We start from the raw sequence: 18725 nt of genomic DNA, 5'->3' as shown, positions 1-18725 counted from the left end.
TTGCCATCTGGGTCCTGCTTTCTTCAGTTAATCCTACTGCTCCTGATCCGTGTTCTTGATTTCCATTCCACCCCACTAGCGATGTACAATTTTCAAAACTAGTTTCCCAGCCATAAAATGGGAGCTACCTTTACCCTCAATAAATCCTTTTAGTTCAATCGCCTTGTTACACCAATTTGAGTTCTGGTGAAGGTGAACACCCAAACAAAATTGCTTCACTTTTTTTATTTACAGATGCTGCAGGATCAGCTCTGACACTCCAGTATTTTCTGTTTTCAGTTCTGAAATAAATAAATTGCAAGATCTGAACTTAATTCGCCTGGTACTTAATGCCAGAGATCTGATGTTAAAAATTCATCGTACCAGTAATATTGATATTGGCTCTTCAATCATAGAAATTTATACAGTGAAGCAAAAAAACAGACAACTTTATTCAAAAATGAAGATTAAATCCACAGTGTGCAGCAAAGAGGAGTAGGGAAACTAATTTTACAGTACAATATCACTTTGCATTCAATTTTCATTTTAATTTGAAGAGTCCAGTTGGAGGGAAGGAAATATAAGTGGATTTGAACTGAAGCATTATTTAAAATTGACTTGAATGTTTACACTGAGGCAAATTATTTTCATATCTGATTCAATCAGTGCATCGCCCTCTGCCTAAACAAAACTACACACACAGGATTAGATTTAGATTTAGATTTTTAGGAGATACTAATTAAAATGGCAGAGGAAAGGATTAAGAAAGGGGGAAAGGAAGCCAGATATGGAAAGCTGATCAAGCGGGAAAAAAAAAAAAAAGAGCTGCGAGCGTGGGAAGAGAGAGAAACAGAGTGAGGAGGGCAAAGGATTTCAGCACAAATATTCCTCTCCACATTGCAGCTGCAGCAACTAGCGTGGATCTTGCCTGTACAGCACTTTGGATGAAGTTCAACTGGACGTTAGGAGCATGTATCATGAATACTGCAGCTCCAGAGATTAAGTATTCATTGGTTGATGTCCAGTTTAAAAGGTTTGAGACCCAAATGTTGTTGCTATCAAAAACTCTACTGTTTTCTCATATCTACTGCTGTTCCTTCTTAGCTTTAAGCTTCAAAGAACTATTCTTTGAGGTAGTAACTTCTGTCACTGAAGGTGCACACAGGTTTATTCTTTTGCTTGCATGCATTGTGAAAGGGAGAAACATTAGTTTGAGGTGGAGATGTAAATCCAGATACTGGATTTTCTTTTAATAAGAATCTGTTAAGATTGGGAGACAGGGCAAGCTAATTTTTTTTAAATTAGAAATGTTTGTTATTGTCCAAGATGCTGTGACATACTTTAATCACAACCAATAAAACGAGCAGAATTTTCAGAGCAGGTCCTTGGATTCTGATTGGTCTGGAGCCTCGTAACTGAAATGTAAATTCATAATAAAAATAGACAACAGTGTGGAGCTGAAGGATCACAACAGGCCAGGCAGCAGAGGAGCAGGAAAGTTGACATTTCAGGTCGGACCCTTTCTTTTCCCAAACTTTGAGGTCACAGAATATTGACCAGGCTAGGAAAAAACTTCAAGGAAAAGCTGTGTAATTATAATAATATTGAATTGACACAGTGCTGCAGAGGTATTCACTCTACTGAATGCCATCTTCACCTGTCCTCTGAACTATGCTGGGTTGACTACCTTTAGAATACAGCTTCACAGCAGCTTGGATTGTGTCAAACAATTCCAGTTTAATTCAGCAGTTACTACAGGAGTTTAAATGATCATAGAATGACCACTCCAATTAATTGCTAAGTTATAGAGAATGCAGCACATGACAATGATCCTAGATACCTCATAACAATATTTCCCAAACCCCAAAGATATATGAAGTCTCGTTTTAAAACTCTTACCAAGTGCTCACTAACAGCTTACTGAGGCAAGGGTTCAGCAATTTTTTGGATTATTATCCACAGTAATGGAGCACAGTCCTCAAAAACAACTCACTCGGCAGAGTAATATTACTAGTGTGTGTTACCTTATAGCAATGAGAATCACCTTTGTGTGCAATGTCATTTTTAAATACAAGATATATTCCTGTTCAGGCAGCAGAAAGGGCGTTGTGAATCTGTCTACTTTTCCTTGTATAACAAGGAAGGCTAGCACACCACTGAACCAGTGAGGTCAGACTTCCCAGGGATTGGCAGATCACAAGACAAATTGGTTGACTCTGATGAGCATGTGTCATTTGGTGAGGGTACAGACTGCATAACACGCAGACAACGCTGCACTTGTTAAAAACATCCTGAAGTGTTTAGACTGTTGTTACTATTGCTGTTTTGGAGCTTTTGCTTTAACATGCCTTCATCCAGCAGGTAACATCACACATGGAGACTGGGCATCAGTCATCCTCCTTCCAATTATATTGATCTCGCTTCCTCATCTCAGTCAGCTGATAATGTTTGCTCATCCTTTCAAGCCAAAAACATCCGCAATTCCACCTTTATGGACCTTGACCAGCCAAATGTCCACTTACCAGAAGAATGCCAAGTAAAATGAAGTTTCCCAAAATTTGCTCTGTAAAGGTTGCCCAGAATACTTCCAAAAATGCGCAAAAGCAACTGCTACAGATTACTGCCTAGCCCAGTAAGTGTAGTAATCCCTTACGGACCTTACCAAAAGATCACTTAGTGAGGCAATCTGTATCATACTTGCATTTGAAATAGTGGAAAGCCTGGATTCAAACAAATCACAGTGACATTAGTTTACCAGGAGTTTAGCTTTGCCTCTTCCCCGTTCTTCATTGCTGATGACGTTTCAATACAGTGTTCCACGATTCTCAGGACATCTTCCTTTGCTTTAGCATAAGGAATATTTTCTGAACAGACTGAAGGTAATACGCACATAAACATTCCTCCCCTACTCTCCCAAATACACACACCCCTCAGTTAGAAATTCGCCTAAGTGATTCTCCCTTCTTAACGCAGGGAAAGCTCATTGAAGCCAATTGCTGCCTAACTTTGTCTCCTGTCTGTTTATTTAAAATCATTACTTTTGTGCAGAAATTGAAGTTCAACTATGGGAAACAATTAATTTAAATGAAAAGCATGGTAATCAAATCAGAAGGAAAAAATACAAGATGTCCAGCCCTTCGATGCTGCCATATTTGGTTGAATCCTTCTTCCTCAACATCAACATTACCCATTCACTCCACAATAACAACTGCATGTTTGTCTAGATTGGTTTTAAAACACATTGCAGAATACCTATCTGCTCCTACTTATTTCACACGAACAAATCCGAAAGGAGTTGCATGAAAATTTCATGTAGTCCATCCTCTCTTCCATGCACTCACACCAACCTGCTTTTCCACTTTACAATTGCTAAGTAATCAGATGGATATCCAACACTGTTGATTTTAATATTGTCAGGAACAAAAAAAATGACATATCATTCAGCCATTAGTTTTTTTATTTGCTTAAAATGTTCTACTTTTTTCTCTTAATCCCATTGTTCTTTCAATCTCACCTTCAATGCAAGATTGTTTAATTCAGTGCACAATCTGGTTTACTGCTTTACACTCTGCCTGTCAATGAGGATTCTTCAAGCTGATACACCCAAATGGAGCGCACAACACTGAAATGGATCTCCAGATGCCACAAGAGCCTTCAGAACATGCAAGAGCAGCTGTAGGCATAATGAATGGTGAGTTTTGTTCCTTCATAACTTCACAAAACCCGGAACAATATGAACGCACAATGAGTGCAATCATGCAGTGCATTTAGAACACCCGTCATGGTCTAATCAAGTAATTGCTTCACCTAGAACAGTATAAAGCAATACAAGTCTTAAAACTCACATCCAAATTACTAGATGCACCAACAACACAAGCAGCCACATCTTTTCCAAAAAGATGCAGACAAATGTTGGCCAGGACACCAAATGAATTCCACACACTTCAAATAGTGCAGAGGGAATTTTAATGTTTTTAGTTTAACGTTTCACATAAAAGGTGTCATTAATGCAATTCTGCTCATTTTTCACTAAACGTCAGTCTACATCTTGTGATAGCCTCAGTACAGGACTTAAACCCACAAACTTTGACTCAGGCAAGTCTGCTAGCACAAAGCCAAGACTAATACCATTATAAATGGGTGATCTTCAAACATTTTTAAACATATGCTCAAGTTTACCAGATTTTCAGTTCTTCATTGAGCACCCACAAGTAGTACAGTGCCACTAATTGTTTACAGGTTGCATATACTTTGCTTTCTACACACGTCACATGGTGCATCTAGACAGTAGGCAAAGTGAGTGCAAAGTGTCAAGGACAAGCATCAAGCAATATCCATCAATAAAATGGACAAAAATTCATAAAGGTAGGAAAAAGTAAATGATAAGGTATCAATACTAACTTTAAATAACGTCAGCAGAAAACTTTTAATAATAATGTGACCCTGTTAGTTAACTGCTTAATCAATCAAGTCTCAGAGGATAAGAGTTAAAACAAAATTAAGTGGAGAAGTGACTGAGGAGATTACTGGGAGACATTGCCTCACTCAGCACAACCGAGAAACGGATCAAGTAGGATCTGAGATAAGAAGATGTAGAGCTGGATGAACACAGCAGGCTAAGCAGCATCAGAGGAGCAGGAAAGCTGAAATGGTTTCGGGTCTGGACCCTTCAGAAACCATTTCAGCTTTCCTGCTCCTCTGATGCTGCTTAGCCTGCTGTGTTCATCCAGCTCTACATCTTCTTATCTCAGATTCTCCAGCATCGGCAGTTCCTGCTATATCACGTAGGATCTGATGCTCAACTGAAGGAAGAGCATTTAACAGAGGGCAGTTGTTTTAAAAAGGTAGGGACCAAGTAAGAGATCAAGTTTTTCCTTCCTGTTGGTAGTCATTTGGAGGGGGACTGAGGTCAAAGTGCCACTATTTGAGGTCAAAGTTACAAGAGGGCTAGTAATGGCAGTCACTGAAATGGCATGCTCTTCCTGTGAGATGTGGGAGATCGGGGAGAAGTCAAGCGTTCCTGACAACTGTCTACAGGAAGTGTATCCACCTCAACTGTTCACGTCACATGGATCAGTTCAAGCAGAAGGTGGACTAACTGAAGAGCATACATGAGACAAAAACTTTTATAGATAGGAGCTTCAGTACCGTAGTCACATCAAAGATTCAGCCAGATGAACGGCAGACAGCCAGGCAGTGCAGGAGTCCCCTGTGGTTACTTCACTCTCAAACAAGTATATTATTTTGTATTCTGTTGGGGGTGGTCTCTTGGTGGAAAGCAACAGCAGCAGCCAGATCAGCGGCACCATGATCGGGTCTGTGGGACAGCAGAGGGGTCGGAATGTAGGCACTGGAGACTCTAATCAATTGCATTCCCGTTGCCATGTACGAGAGTCCAGGATGATGTGTTGCCTCCCTAGTCCCAGGGTGATGGATGTCTTTGAGCAGGCACAGAACATTCTGAAAAGGGAGGCAGAGCAGTCAGAGGTCATTGTCCACATTGGTACAAACCATAAATCAGGAAGAGAGAGGAGATCCTGCAAAAAGGAATTTAGGGAGTTAGATAGAAAGTTGAAAGGCAGGAGTATTCTCAGCAATCTTCAGTGACACATACCGAGTAGTTGATCCACCTCGGCCTCCAGTGGCTCCCAGCATCCACCAGCCAACTCAATTCAACTCACTGACCTTCCGTCCAGCATAAAGGTCAGAAGTGGGGATGTTTGCCAATGATTACACAATGTTCAGCACCATTCACAATTCCTCAGATACTTAAGCAGTCCATTTTCAAATACAAGAGTTGGACAATATCCAGCTTGGGCTGATAAGTGGCAAGTAACATTCGCACCACACAAATGGTCTTCACCAATAAGAGACAACATAACCACCGCCCCTTGACATTTAATGCTGTTACCATCACTAAATCCCCCACTGTCAACATCCTGGAGGTTATCATTGACAATAAATTCAGTTAGACTCACCACAAACACTGACTACAAGAGTAGGTCAGAGGCTAGGAATACTGCAGTAAGTAACTCACCTCCTGACTCCCCAAAGCCTGCCCAACATCTACAAGGCACAAGAGAGGAGTGTGATGGAATAATTCCCACTTGCCTGGATGAGTGCAGCTTCAACAACAAAAGAAGTTTGACACTATCCAGGACAAAGCAGCCTGCTTGATTAGTACTACATCCACAAGCATCCAACCCTCCACCAACGATGCTCAGTAACAGCAGTGTGTACTATTTACACGATGCACTGCAGAAATTCAAAGATCCTTAGACTGCACCTTCCAAACCCACAGCTACTTCCACCTACAAAGAACAATACAACACAGGAACAGGCCCATCGGCCCTCCAAGCTTGTGCCAGTATGCCAGGACAAGGGCAGCAGATATATGGAAACACCACCACTGCACGTTCCCCTCCAAGCTACTCAATTCTGACTTGGTGAAGAAACTGCAGTATATTTCCATCACTGGGTCAAAATCCTGGAATTCCCTCCCTAATGCTATTGTGGGTCACCCACAGCAGGTGGAATGCAGCAGTTCAAGGCAGCAAATTGATTTCAAGTGTGACAAAATACTTTAAAAATAAAAATAAAGAGGTCACTTAGTCCTTAGAAAAGAGAAACGTCCAAATAGGGCATGTGCTTAAGGCAAATAGATGCACTCATGAGACCATTAAATAAACACAAGGGAGACAAGAATAGAAGGATTGGCAAAAGCTTACGCATATCTTTTGGTTTAACTGGCATGTATGTTACGTAATTATAATATAAAATCATTAGAAAACAAGAATGTTATCAGAAGTACTGCACTGTTACTACAATTAAAACATGGGAGGAATGAAAACAGGAGAAAAAAAATCAGATGCTGCCAGACCTGCCGAGCTTTTCCAGCAACTGTTTTTGTTCCTGACTTACAGCATCCGTAGTTCTTTTGGCTTTTCTTAAAGATGGGAGGAAACTTCCCCAGAGACTACTGCACCAGCTACACAGGCTTGAAGGACACAATCAGTTAACTGACATTTCCATGAAGCAGTGAAAATGCTCCAGTTCACCTTATGCACCATTCTGTATCGCTTGCTAAGTATGGAATTATACAGGGAAGGATGGCTCAACAGTAATTTTCTTCACAGTGCACATCAGCAGGTGATTTACCTATCCGAGAGGAATCAGGAGAAAGGTTGGACAAGACACCAGAAAATTGAGTGCCTGTAGAATCACATGGCCTCCAAATCAGGGCCTTGCAGAGAGCACGGGAGGAGGTAGAAATTAAAAGTACCAGGAGTCGCACAGCAGATTAGTCATAAAAGGCAAAATGTTCATGTGAAATCCTCAGCCTTTAGTTCACCCACCCTGACAAATTACTGACTGGTGTGGCGTTTCCAGAAATTTACAGATCTGCACTTAGAGTATTTTAATTTGCAGGCTCAGTATGCTATAGTGGATACAGCTGAGCACTCCAGGAGATTTTACGTTCAACTCAATTATAGACAGTACAAGGAGGTGGTATTGAAACTACGTCATAGTAAAGCACGAACTTCACAAAGAAACAGGCAGGGGCAGAAACAAATAAGACAGGTGGGATAGAACACTCATTCTGACAGGCATTTACTGAAGTGAAATGTACATTCCAATCACACAGCTATCAACAATAGTAGTTCCCATTTAATTAGAGGATATGTAGCTGGTAGAAGCTAGAACAGCAAATTTCCTTTCCAAAACACTATAAAGTGGCTCTATGAAGACTTTTTTTAAAAACGGTGGAAGAGTAATCAACATTAACTCACACCATAGCACCACAAGACAACCGTAGTGAAAAACTGAGTAGAACCTACAACTGCATTTGCTTATTTTTAAACTCCACGAGCATCCTTCCATTTCCTTCTCACATATATATCAAAATTCCTCTTAAATGAGACAATGTTATCGGTGGTGACTACCCCAGTGGTTATGGTTCCACATTCGCAACACCAAACTTTTCCATTGAAATGTTGTTTTTTTTTTTAAAAAATGTATTCACACGTTACCATGCAGCATTCTACAGATTCCTCTACGGTGTAATGAACACATTGCTCTGCATTAGTTTGACCTTTTAATCACATGGCCTTTTTGGTGTCTGTTCCACTCACTACACAAGAGTCACCAGCTGAAATCCAGCCTCCCACAGCCAGGCCTGATTTTATATACCTTGGTTCTTGGCCGAATAACCGGAATGCCCCAAGCAAAGATTGCCATGGAACTTGGTCATTCAACTGCACAAACACACAGTAACCCTGCTGCCTGTAGTTTTAAAATACCAACTCACATGTGACTGCAACTTTGTGCTAGATACCAAAGTTTGTTTCTTCAGTAATGTTCTCCTGTGCCCTATTTACCTTAAACCCTATCACCTTCAAAGATTCTTCCCTCCTGCTGCCAGCTCCACCAATGGCGCAATGGGACTAGCCAACATTATGCACTCCTCCTCCACATAGTCACATCATATGTGGATGAAGGACAAGCTATTACATTGCTTGTAATGAGTCATCTGAATACTAGGAGTAATTTAACAGAAGTATTAAATAATTTGGAAATGAAAGAAATTTTCTCCCAGAATTATGAATTATTCAGTGATTTCCGGTGATGCTTCTAAAAGGAGCAAACAGAAATTGCTGGAGAAACGCAGGTCTGCAGCAACTATAGAATGAGAAACAGAGTTAACGGTTCAAGTTCAGTGATGCTTCTTCAGAACTTCAGTTCCGAAGAAGATTCATAGGATGCAAAAGTTTCTCTCTCCACAGACACTGCCAAGGAGTTGATTTTGCCTCATTCTTACCCGGAAGTGACCTGTCCTGCTTAGTGCACTCATGCAATTCTGCTCTGTTGCTGCTCGTTCCATGTTCATTAACTATGCCTATCAACTCTCTACTCTCCAATCTAGTACCTTCTGCCTCATTGCCATTCAATTTGCTTTCAAAACCTCTAACTATTCTAATTTCATCCTCTCTGACCAGTGCAGAATATTTATTTTCTTCAATGCAAAGCAATACAATTGAACTTTCTAAATGCAAGATTAATTTTCTTTTTAAAAAACCATAATTATCTAATGCCAAATGATTCATTCCTTGCTAGAAAGATTTTTTGTTTGGGGGTGGGGGGGGTGGTAGAACAGACAGACATTCAATTTTAGCAGATTCTGTTTTCTTTAAAAAAAACTCTGTTTTGTGCAAGGTTTGTAGAAATCCTTGCCCACTTCAGAAGAAATTATAAATGTTTCCTCTCCCAAACTCAGATGCAGATGGCAGTGTGCAAGATGGGGAAATTGTTCATTATTTGACTTAAAACATTGATGTGGAGGTGCTGGTGTTGGACTGGGGTAGACAAAGTCAGAAGTCACAACACCAAGTTGCAGTCCAACAGGCTTATTTGGAATCACATGCTTTCAGAGTACTACTCCCTCAACAGGTGAAGTGGCTTCACTTGATCAGGCAGTAGTGCTCCAAAAGCTTGTGATTTCAAATAAACTTGTTGGACTACAACCTGGTTTCCCGTGACATATGATTTTGACTTAAAACATTGACCTCTAAAGTCTTAGACTTTGGGCAACCATTACTTTAGGACAGAAAGCAACCATACACACCAGTCAAGCAACTCCACCATGTCCAAAGTTCTGTGTTTTTTGTTAAGTGACCCAAGGAAGTTTTCTTGATTGCCAATCAGCCTTTGCTCACTAAGAATTGAAACAAATTTCCAAAACGTTAGGGAGAAACAGGAAAAAATGCAATTTGACTCAGTTACCATAAATTCTGTTGCTCCAGAAACATTTGAAAATATGATGGCTACTCCTTTCTCAACTGTGGGCACTTTCATTCTTGAAGAAATAAGCAGAAGCTGTCACCTGCTGTGACAGTCCTGCAATGGATCATAGTACAGGTAGTTTTCCTATAACTGATGATAGGGAAGGTGCTATACCTGTGCAGCAGAAAGTTTACATTATCCAAACAGCATCCACCATGCGTCAATTGAACGTCAAATACACATTAATGAAACATACGTTATAGCAGAACTACCTGTAGTACAAATAAAGCTTTTTAGACTCAACAGTGTAGAATCTGAATAACTTCGAAGGAATAAATGAGAATAAAATGTAGTTACTTTAATGCAGCCTCAACAGCAACTTACATTCATGTAAAACATTTAACAGGAAAGTGCATCAAGGCACTTTACAGAAGGAAACAAAAATTTGACAACAAGATAAGGAAATATTAGCACAACCAAAAGCTTTAAAGTAGCAAGTTACAAGGAGTGTCTTAGAACAATTGAAAAGTGATGGCATAGAATTAAGCCATTCAACAAATCGTGTTTACATCGACCAAAAACAAAGCAAAGCAGTCATCCATCCGAATCTCACCTTCCACACCTGGCCTTGCCGGGTATAACATTTCACGTGCAGCTCTGGGTTCCTCTTAAACAAAAAGAAGGTTTCTGCTTCTAAAACCAAACCAGGCAGCGAATTCCAGAGAGATAGTAAGAACTGCCGATGCTGGAGTCTGAGATAACACGCCAGGCAGTATCAGAGGAGCAGGAAAGCTGACGTTTCAGGTCAGGACCCTTCTTCAGTGAATTCCAGTGTGCCCACAACCCTCTCTCCCAAGGAAAGGGATGTGAAAATTTAGGGAGGGAAATCTTAAGGTTAGAACCAAGGCAGCTAAAGGAACAGTTTCCAATGGTGGGCTGATTACAATTGGAGGTACATAACAGACCAGAACTGGAGATGTACAGACATCTTGGAGATTATAGGAGGTTGCAGAGATGAAAAAGGACAAGACCATAAAAAGAAAAACCATTTTTAAAATTGAAACCCTGCTGGAACAGAAGTCAGTGATTGGTGAATAGGACTTGAATCTATTTGGTTACAATGTACTCAAGTACATGAAGGATGGAAGACGGTAGGCTGTCAAGACTACACTGAATCAACCTATACAGTCATAGAAGTCTGCAGCACAAAAAAGGTCCTTATACCCATCATGTCTGAGCCAGTCAAAAACAACGTAACTATTCTAATTCCATTTCCAGCACTTTACCCATAGCCTTTATGCCTTGAGGGTCATTGCTTCTTCCACCCTTACAGGCAAGATGTTTCAGATTCCCACCACCCCCTGGATGAAAAGTTTTATCCTCACCTCCTCTAAACCTTCTACCAATCACCTTAAATCAATGCCCCTTGGTCATTGATCCCTCCATCAAAGAGAGAGAGAGTTTCTTCTCTTGCCTATGTCCTTATATATGGCAAACAGCAAAGGCCCCAAAATTAACCCCTGCGGAACACCCCACCTGACACAGACTTCCAGCCATAAAACGACCTCTAGGCCAACCATCTGTGTCCTGCCTCCCAGGCAATTCAGGATCCAGTTTGCTAACATGGCTCTTACCTTTGTCATCAGTCTCCTATGCAGGACCCTATCAAATTTCTTGCTCAAGTCCAAGTAGACGACATTGAAGTTTTTGAAGAGGTGACCAGATGTGTAGATAAAGGGAATATATTCCATCAGTTGGTCAGTCAGGACTTCGCTGACTATTCTGATAAATCCAAGCCCCTCCAAATGTCGATTTTTTAATTCATTCACTTGAAGTATGCATTGCTGGCTAGGCCAGCATTCACTGCCCAACCCTAACAGCTCAGAAAGCAGATTAAATTGATCCCTCAGAAATGCTTCCAATAGTTTCCCCATAGCTGAGAGATTAGACGGACTGGCCTGTAGTCTTCTGGCTTATTCCTTCCTCCCTTCTCTCAACGGCACTAATCTGGCTGTCCTCCAGTCTTCTGACACCTCTCCTGTGGCCAGAGAGGCACTGAAATTTATTGCCAGCCCCCTTTATTTCCTTCCTCACACCTCACTCCACAACTGGAGATAAATTTCATCTAATCCTGGTGAATATCCACTTTTAAACATGCCTGATCACTCAGAACCTCCTCAGTCAATGTTAATTTCTTTAATTACATCACAGTTCTTTTCCCTGATTTCCACACCCACATTATCCCTCTCACTACTGAACACTGACACAAAACGTTCATCGTTGATACAAACAATACAGACCACAGAATTTACTGCACTTCCTGAAAAGTGCTTTACAATTCACTTACAGTTCCACTAAATCACACAACATATCCCTGTAACTCATCATTGGATGATGCACAATTAACTCTAACTGAAGGCCTCCTTTAAAATTTCCCATCAGATGTCAGTCTTGCCCACATCAGAAGAACACGGTTTTAAACCTTACTCCAAAGACCTGAATACAAATCAGAGCGGAGGATGTACTGGAACCTCATTAGTGATAGTCATTTCTCACCCATCATCATTTCTTGAAACAACCTGTTATGGGAAAGACATTGTCAAGCTTGAAAGGGTTCAGAAAAGATTTACAAGGACATTACCAGGGTTGGAGGGTTTGAGCTAGAGGGAGAGGCTGAATAGGTTGGGGCCATTTTCCCCGAAGCAGAGGCTGAGGGGTGTGACTTTATGGAAGTTCATAAAATCACGAGGGGAAATGAATACAGTGAATAGCCAAGCTCTTTACCCCAAGGTAGGAGAGTCTGAAGCTAAAGGGCGTAGGTTGAAGGTGAGAGGGGAAAAGGTCTGAAGGGGACCTAAGGGGCAAATTTTTTCACGCAGAGGATGGTGCGAGTACAAAACTAGCTGCCAGAGGAGTGGTAGAGGCTGGTACAATTAAAACATTTAAAAGGCATCAAGAAAGGTATCTGAATAGGAAGGGTTTAAGAGGCAAATTAGGCCAAATGCTGGCAAATGGAAATAGATTAATTTAGGATATCTGGTCAACATGGACAAGTTGGGGCTGTTTCCATGTTGTACATTTCTACAACTCTAATTGGGGGCAATGGTATAATTGGACTAGTAATCTTGAAGCTGGAATTAATGCTCCAGGGGCAGGAGCTCAAATCACACAACGGCAGCTGGTGAAACTTCAATTCAACCTGGAATAAAAAGCTAGTCACAGAAACCACAAATCGTCATTAAAAACCCCACTGAGTCACTCATGCTCTTTAGGGACAGAACTTCGGAGTTCTCATCTGGTCTGGCCGGGCCTAGCCTATATTTGGTTGACACTTAACTTCCTTCTGAAATGGTCAAGCAAGTATCAGTTTAGGTAAGTCAACATCCACACTAGGATGCCCATCAAGAGGGAATATGTACCATCCACCGGCACAGTAGAGGCCTTTAAAGACTGTTGGGACTGCAGGAGTTGGGTATATCACCCCAGATAATGTTACTTAACTAAGGGTTGTTTAACCATTCAAGTTTGTTGTTTTAAGAGAGTAGAAGAGTGACAAAAAACTAAAAATTATAATCGACAGCCCAGCATGTTATCTAAAATGGTAAGAGGGTTCAGAATTCTGAAATGCAGAGATTTAGATATCCTGGTTTATGACTTGCAGCAGCTTAATACACAGGTACAGCAAATAATCAGGAAAGTTAACAAAATCTTGTTTTATTGTGAGGGGAATTAAATACAAGAGTAGAGGTGTTATGCTTCAGTTATTGGGCATTGGTGAGACTGAATCTGGAGTACCGTGTACAATACTGGTTACCACACTTGCAGATTTAATTGCATTGGTAGAGTCTCCAATGAGAATTTGTTCACAACTTCAGTAACATCGGAGTGGGATCTGTTCTGACTGCATCATCACACAAAGTACGGTTTGTGAAGTACGCAACACAAGTTTGGTAACACATTTACTTCATATTAATCTTAATTGTTGGATTACATATTACAGGTTGTTTTATTTTTCTTTCCTTATACAGTAAAGTTTAGATCGTTTGCTCAAAACTGTGGAATCTCATGGCTTTATTCTCTTAATACGTGCTTGGGATTTCAAACTTTGTCTAGTTTAAACAAAAGAAAACTGGTTCACAACGAGATCACAAAGGTCTTGTTCAGGATCATAACACTGAGCCAAAAATATAGAACTTTCTGAACAGCACCTTGGATGATTTACAGGTATTTCTGCTATAACATGTGTTTCATTAACGTGAATTGGCTGTAACACGATTGATGAATAGCGGACGCTGTTTGGATAATGTAAACTTTCCTCTGCACAGGTGTAGTGATTTCCCACAACGCGATTTTCTATAGTGCGAGGTCACACAAGAACGCAACAATCGCATTATAGGAGAAATACCTGTAATGTGGCTGGGAGTCACTTCAAAATTAAAGCACAGCTTCACCTGGTAAGTTCTTAAAATAGCGACAAATATCCCAAGACACTTAAAGCACTAGTCAAAGTTTGGCATTCAGCTAATGGTAATATCAAGGGAGAAAAGGAGCATCAATTGCTGAGCCAAAGAAACTAAATTTAAGGAGAAATTCATTTTTTCATCTTGTCCCTATACCTGCTTAAATTTAAAGGCTATTATGGATTAGATGTCTGAATAGCCATGTACAGAATAAATTTTGGTTTGCCAAACATCTGCAACATATGGGGATAGTCGATAAAAACCAGAAGAATTGCATATGCTGTAAATCAGGATCAAAAACAGAAGTTGCTGGAAAAGCTCTGCAGGTCTGGCAGTATCTGTGAAGAAAAGAAAGCAGAGTTAACGTTTTGGGATCCAAGGGGTCACCAGACCCGAAATGTTAACACTGATTTCTTTTCTTCACACAGTTACTGCTAGACCTGCTGAGCTTTTCCAGCAACTTCTATTTTTGTTCCTGATATTGAGATGGTCACTACGGAGATAGGGATGAAGAGGGGGACTGGGCTGGTTAGCTCTTTTGGGAGCCAGTATAGACACGATGGGTCAAATGGCCTCCTTCTGCACTGTACACTTCCATGATTCTTTGATGCTAACTGAGTTAGGCTGGCTACGCAGCCAGAACTCTGACATCTGTTTACCAAAGCCATCTTCTACAGAAAGTTCAAGTCTGGGATGCACATTCATAGCAGTAAAAAGGAAATTTACAAGGATGCTCTCACAGCTTCACTTAGCAGTTTTGATATTCACTTCAATTCCTGGGAAAAGCTTACCCAGGATGACTATACCCAGCACAATCAAATAAAAAAAAAGGCATGCTCTCCTTTGAAAGCAAAGAGAAATTACAAGGAGGGAGAATCCCAAACCAGCACCTTGTTCAAAACAACCACCTGTGGTTTCTCTCATATCTGCAGCAGAATCCTCCAGGTACAGACAGACCTCAGCAGTCACCTACATATCTATCAGAACACTTCCAAACACAACAAATGAAGAACTTTCGCACTAAAGGGCAAGCAAATAAACAAGAAGTCCTTTAATTACGATTCAATGACACATGGAGATAATTTATCCAAATTTACCTTCTCAAAACTCAATTTTTGGTGCACCTTCGGTCCAATTTATTTAATCTCATATTAAACTGCCTGTAACCCATCCCAGGAACTAGAATCACTTCATAGTTCATTAATATATTCTAATTCAGTGTGAATTCAACTGTAAAATGATCCATATACAAGAAAACAAAACAAAAACAGAAATTGCTGGAAAATCTCTGCAGGTCTGGCAGCATCTGTGAAGAATAATCAGAATAATCCATCTTCAGAACTCTGCATACAAGAAAACGAGCTGCTGCTTGGGACAGGTTTGTGCAGATCATGTGGTCAGAGCCAGTTCTAAAACCAAGAAATAGAAACTCACACAAGAGCTGCAATGCAATGATCCCCTCGAGAACTGAAAAATTATCACCATGTATCTTAAACGTGAGCAGTCTCTGCAAACTCATGTTTCCCATTGTACACTTATGCTTCCAAAGCTGTACACATCAAGGTACCTGGTGATTTTTTGTCCTGCATGCCAGTTAAATTCATAGCAAATCAGTCAACACTACAGTTCCGTGTCAGGTCACTCTGAATGCTAGCTGCGGCTCAACATATAAGCATCCTCATCTTTAAGACAGAGATTGTGCACTCAAGTCCTGTAGGAGAGATCTGAGCACAAAAAAAGTCTAAGCTGATTTTCTAGTGCAGTACTGAAGGGGAATTGAGTATAGGTGTTGGGAAGTCATGTCGCGGCTGTACAGGACATTGGTTAGGCCACTCTTGGAATACTACATTCAATCCTGGTCTCCCTGCTACAGGAAAGATGTTGCGAAATGTGAAAGGTTCAAAAAAGATTTACAAGGACATTGCCAGGGTTGGAGGGTTTAAGCTATAGGGAAGGGACTGAATAGGCTGGAGTTATTTTCCCTGAAGTGTCAAAGGCTGAGGAGTTATAGAAATTTATAAAATCATGAGGGGCATGGATAGGTGAATAGTCAAGGTCTCTTCCTTTGAGTAAAGGAGGCCAGAACTAACATAGGTTTAAGATGAAACTGGAAAGATTTAAAAGGGACCTAAGGGGCGACGTTTTCATGCAGGGGTTGGTGCGTGTATGGAATGAACTGTTAGAGGAATTGGTGGAGGCTGGTACAATTAAAACATTTAAAAGGATGGCTAGACGAATAGGAAGTTTATGGAGGGAAATGGGCCAAATGCTGGCAAATGGGACTAGATTAATATAGGACATCTGGTCAGCATAGACAAGTTGGACTGAAGGGTCTGTTTACGTGCTGTATGTCTCTATGACTCCGACTGCTGCACCATCAATGCTGCTATCTTTTGGAGGAGAGAGCGAGGTAAATGGTACCTGTCAGAAATATTTTTTAAAACCCGATTTGCCAACACCTTTCAGTTCTGAAGTAGTCATGCGGGACTCAAAATGTCAATTCTGTTTCTCTCTCAACAAACCTGCTAAGTTTCTCCAGTATTCTGCATTTGTTTCAGATTGTAGCATCTGTAGTATTTTACTGTTGTTACAGAAAAGTGCTTCAACATGTTGGATCAAGATCTGCTCAACAACATTTTAATATACCTGAACATCATCCACCCCCAGCCAAGTATTTGAATTCGTTGCTTCAGTTAAGATTCATTAAGTTGCCTGTAACCTGGCCCAGAACTTGAATCATTTCGTAGTTTGTTAATGCATTCTTAATCACTGTGAATTCAGCTGTAAGGATCCATCACATTTGAAAGTGTGTTGCTGCTTGGGACAGGTCTCTGCAGATCATGTGGTCAGAGACAGTTTTAAAACCTCAAGAAACAGAATTTCATTAACTATAAAGCAATGATCCCCTCAAGAAAACTGTAAAACTATCTACACTACAGAGAGACACACTCAACAGTCACGCACAGTTAGACTGAACATTACCACCTGGGTCAGGCGTTTTATAGGCCAACCAAGTCAGCAGAGTTAGATCCGAAAGGGCATTAGGGAGAGACGACAAGGGGACTAGGTTGAGGTAGAAGGAGAGGGGATTACATGCAGAGAAATGTGGAAACAGGTAGATGATGGGGAAATAGTGGATATGCATGTACTGAGGGGGTTTTAAGTCTGTGGAAGGAATAAGGAGGTTATGGGAGTGGTGCATGAGTGACAGGATAAAAGTGTATAGATGCATCACTAGAGTGGGTGAGCAGAGGTGTGAAGCAAGGCATGGTCAAGTGGAATTGGAGGGTGAGGTAAGGCGAGAGAATCAGGGGTCAGGGAAAGGTGGAAGGGGCTTTCAGGAGTATTAGGAGTCAGGAGAAAATCAGGGTGGAGGAGGTCTGGAGAAAGGAAAGAAATGGGAAGGAATCTGGGAATGGGAATGGGAATGGGGGAGCACAGACAGACAAAGTGTGAGTGGGACAACCAGAACAACAATCCTGGGAGCGAGGGGGGAGGGTGGAATCCAGGGACTAAGGGATCACAGCAATGGGGAAAATTTAAAAAAAAGACCGGAAGGGAAAAAATTCGGGGGGGAGGGGGCAAGAAAGAAACAGTGGAAGGAGAAAGGGGAGCGTGTGTGTATGAGGGTGGAGCAACAGGCATGGGAGTGGTGGCATCAATGTGCAGGTGGGGGAGGGGGGAAGCGGGGTGGGGTCGGGTCGATGGGCAGGGGGCAGAGGGTAGACGGGGGGGGGGGGGGGGCGGCGGGGGGGGGGCGTGGGGAGGGCACGGGGCGAAAGGGGGGTGGGCGTGAGGAGGGCGAGGGCGTTCTGAAGGGCAGGGAGTCCGCAATGACGGCGGGGGAATTCTGAAGGTGAGGGGGACCCGGCCAAACCCCTAGGCCCTTACCCAGTACATCTGCCAGCCGGTGAGCAGCCACGAAGCACGCATCGTCTCCGTAACCGCTGCCCTTGGCGGCGGTGCCGCTGCCCTTGCGGAGGTCCTTGCCGAAGCCGCAGCTGACGGTGATGAGCCGGTATTCCCGCCTTTCCGTCTGCCTCACGCCGCCTCCCAGAACAGCCCGGGCCACTAGGCGGCCATAAGCCAGCACTGACTGCATGGTCCCGGTGGGCCAAGCTCCCCTCCTTCCTGTTAACCCACAGCCGATAAACGCCGCTCACATCCCCGCCACTGACACAGCCACTCGGCCCATACCGGCACGGCCATCCAATCCACGGTCACCCACTGACTGACAGCGATTACAGCCAATCCGAATCCACGCTGTCCCAGTACCGCCCAATCAGAGACCGCAATGGGGCGGGGCACATGCCTTAACCTGCCTCCTGGACAATGGATTGTTTCTGATTGACATCCTTATGAGCCAATAATACCGCGGGGTGGTGATATATTAGCCAATCGTGATACAGATCACTACAACGCTGGCCAATAGGCGATAAAAGGGGCGAGCGTCTCTGTTAAGGCTTGAGAAAAGTTTCTGACAGTTCTTTGATATTCTGGAAATCC

General features: G+C 42.0%; 1 protein-coding gene across 1 annotated transcript in view; it reads right to left on the bottom strand.

Annotated features, from left to right (window-relative positions):
• The window catches only part of LOC109915326 (protein phosphatase PTC7 homolog), an 81259-nt gene extending 62828 nt beyond the window's left edge, over positions 1 to 18431 (bottom strand). Inside the window, exon 1 of the mRNA XM_048612404.1 lies at positions 18111 to 18431. Coding sequence (XP_048468361.1) covers positions 18111 to 18321 — 211 coding nt within the window. The 5' untranslated portion in view covers positions 18322 to 18431. The remainder of the gene's footprint in view (positions 1 to 18110) is intronic.
• Between the last annotated feature and the right edge of the window lie 294 nt (positions 18432 to 18725).

The sequence above is a fragment of the Rhincodon typus genome, chromosome 26, assembly GCF_021869965.1.
Source record: "Rhincodon typus isolate 14 chromosome 26, sRhiTyp1.1, whole genome shotgun sequence".
Lineage (NCBI taxonomy): Eukaryota > Metazoa > Chordata > Chondrichthyes > Orectolobiformes > Rhincodontidae > Rhincodon > Rhincodon typus.
Note: the sequence above shows the minus strand (reverse complement) of the source record. Positions and strands in the feature narration are given on the sequence as shown.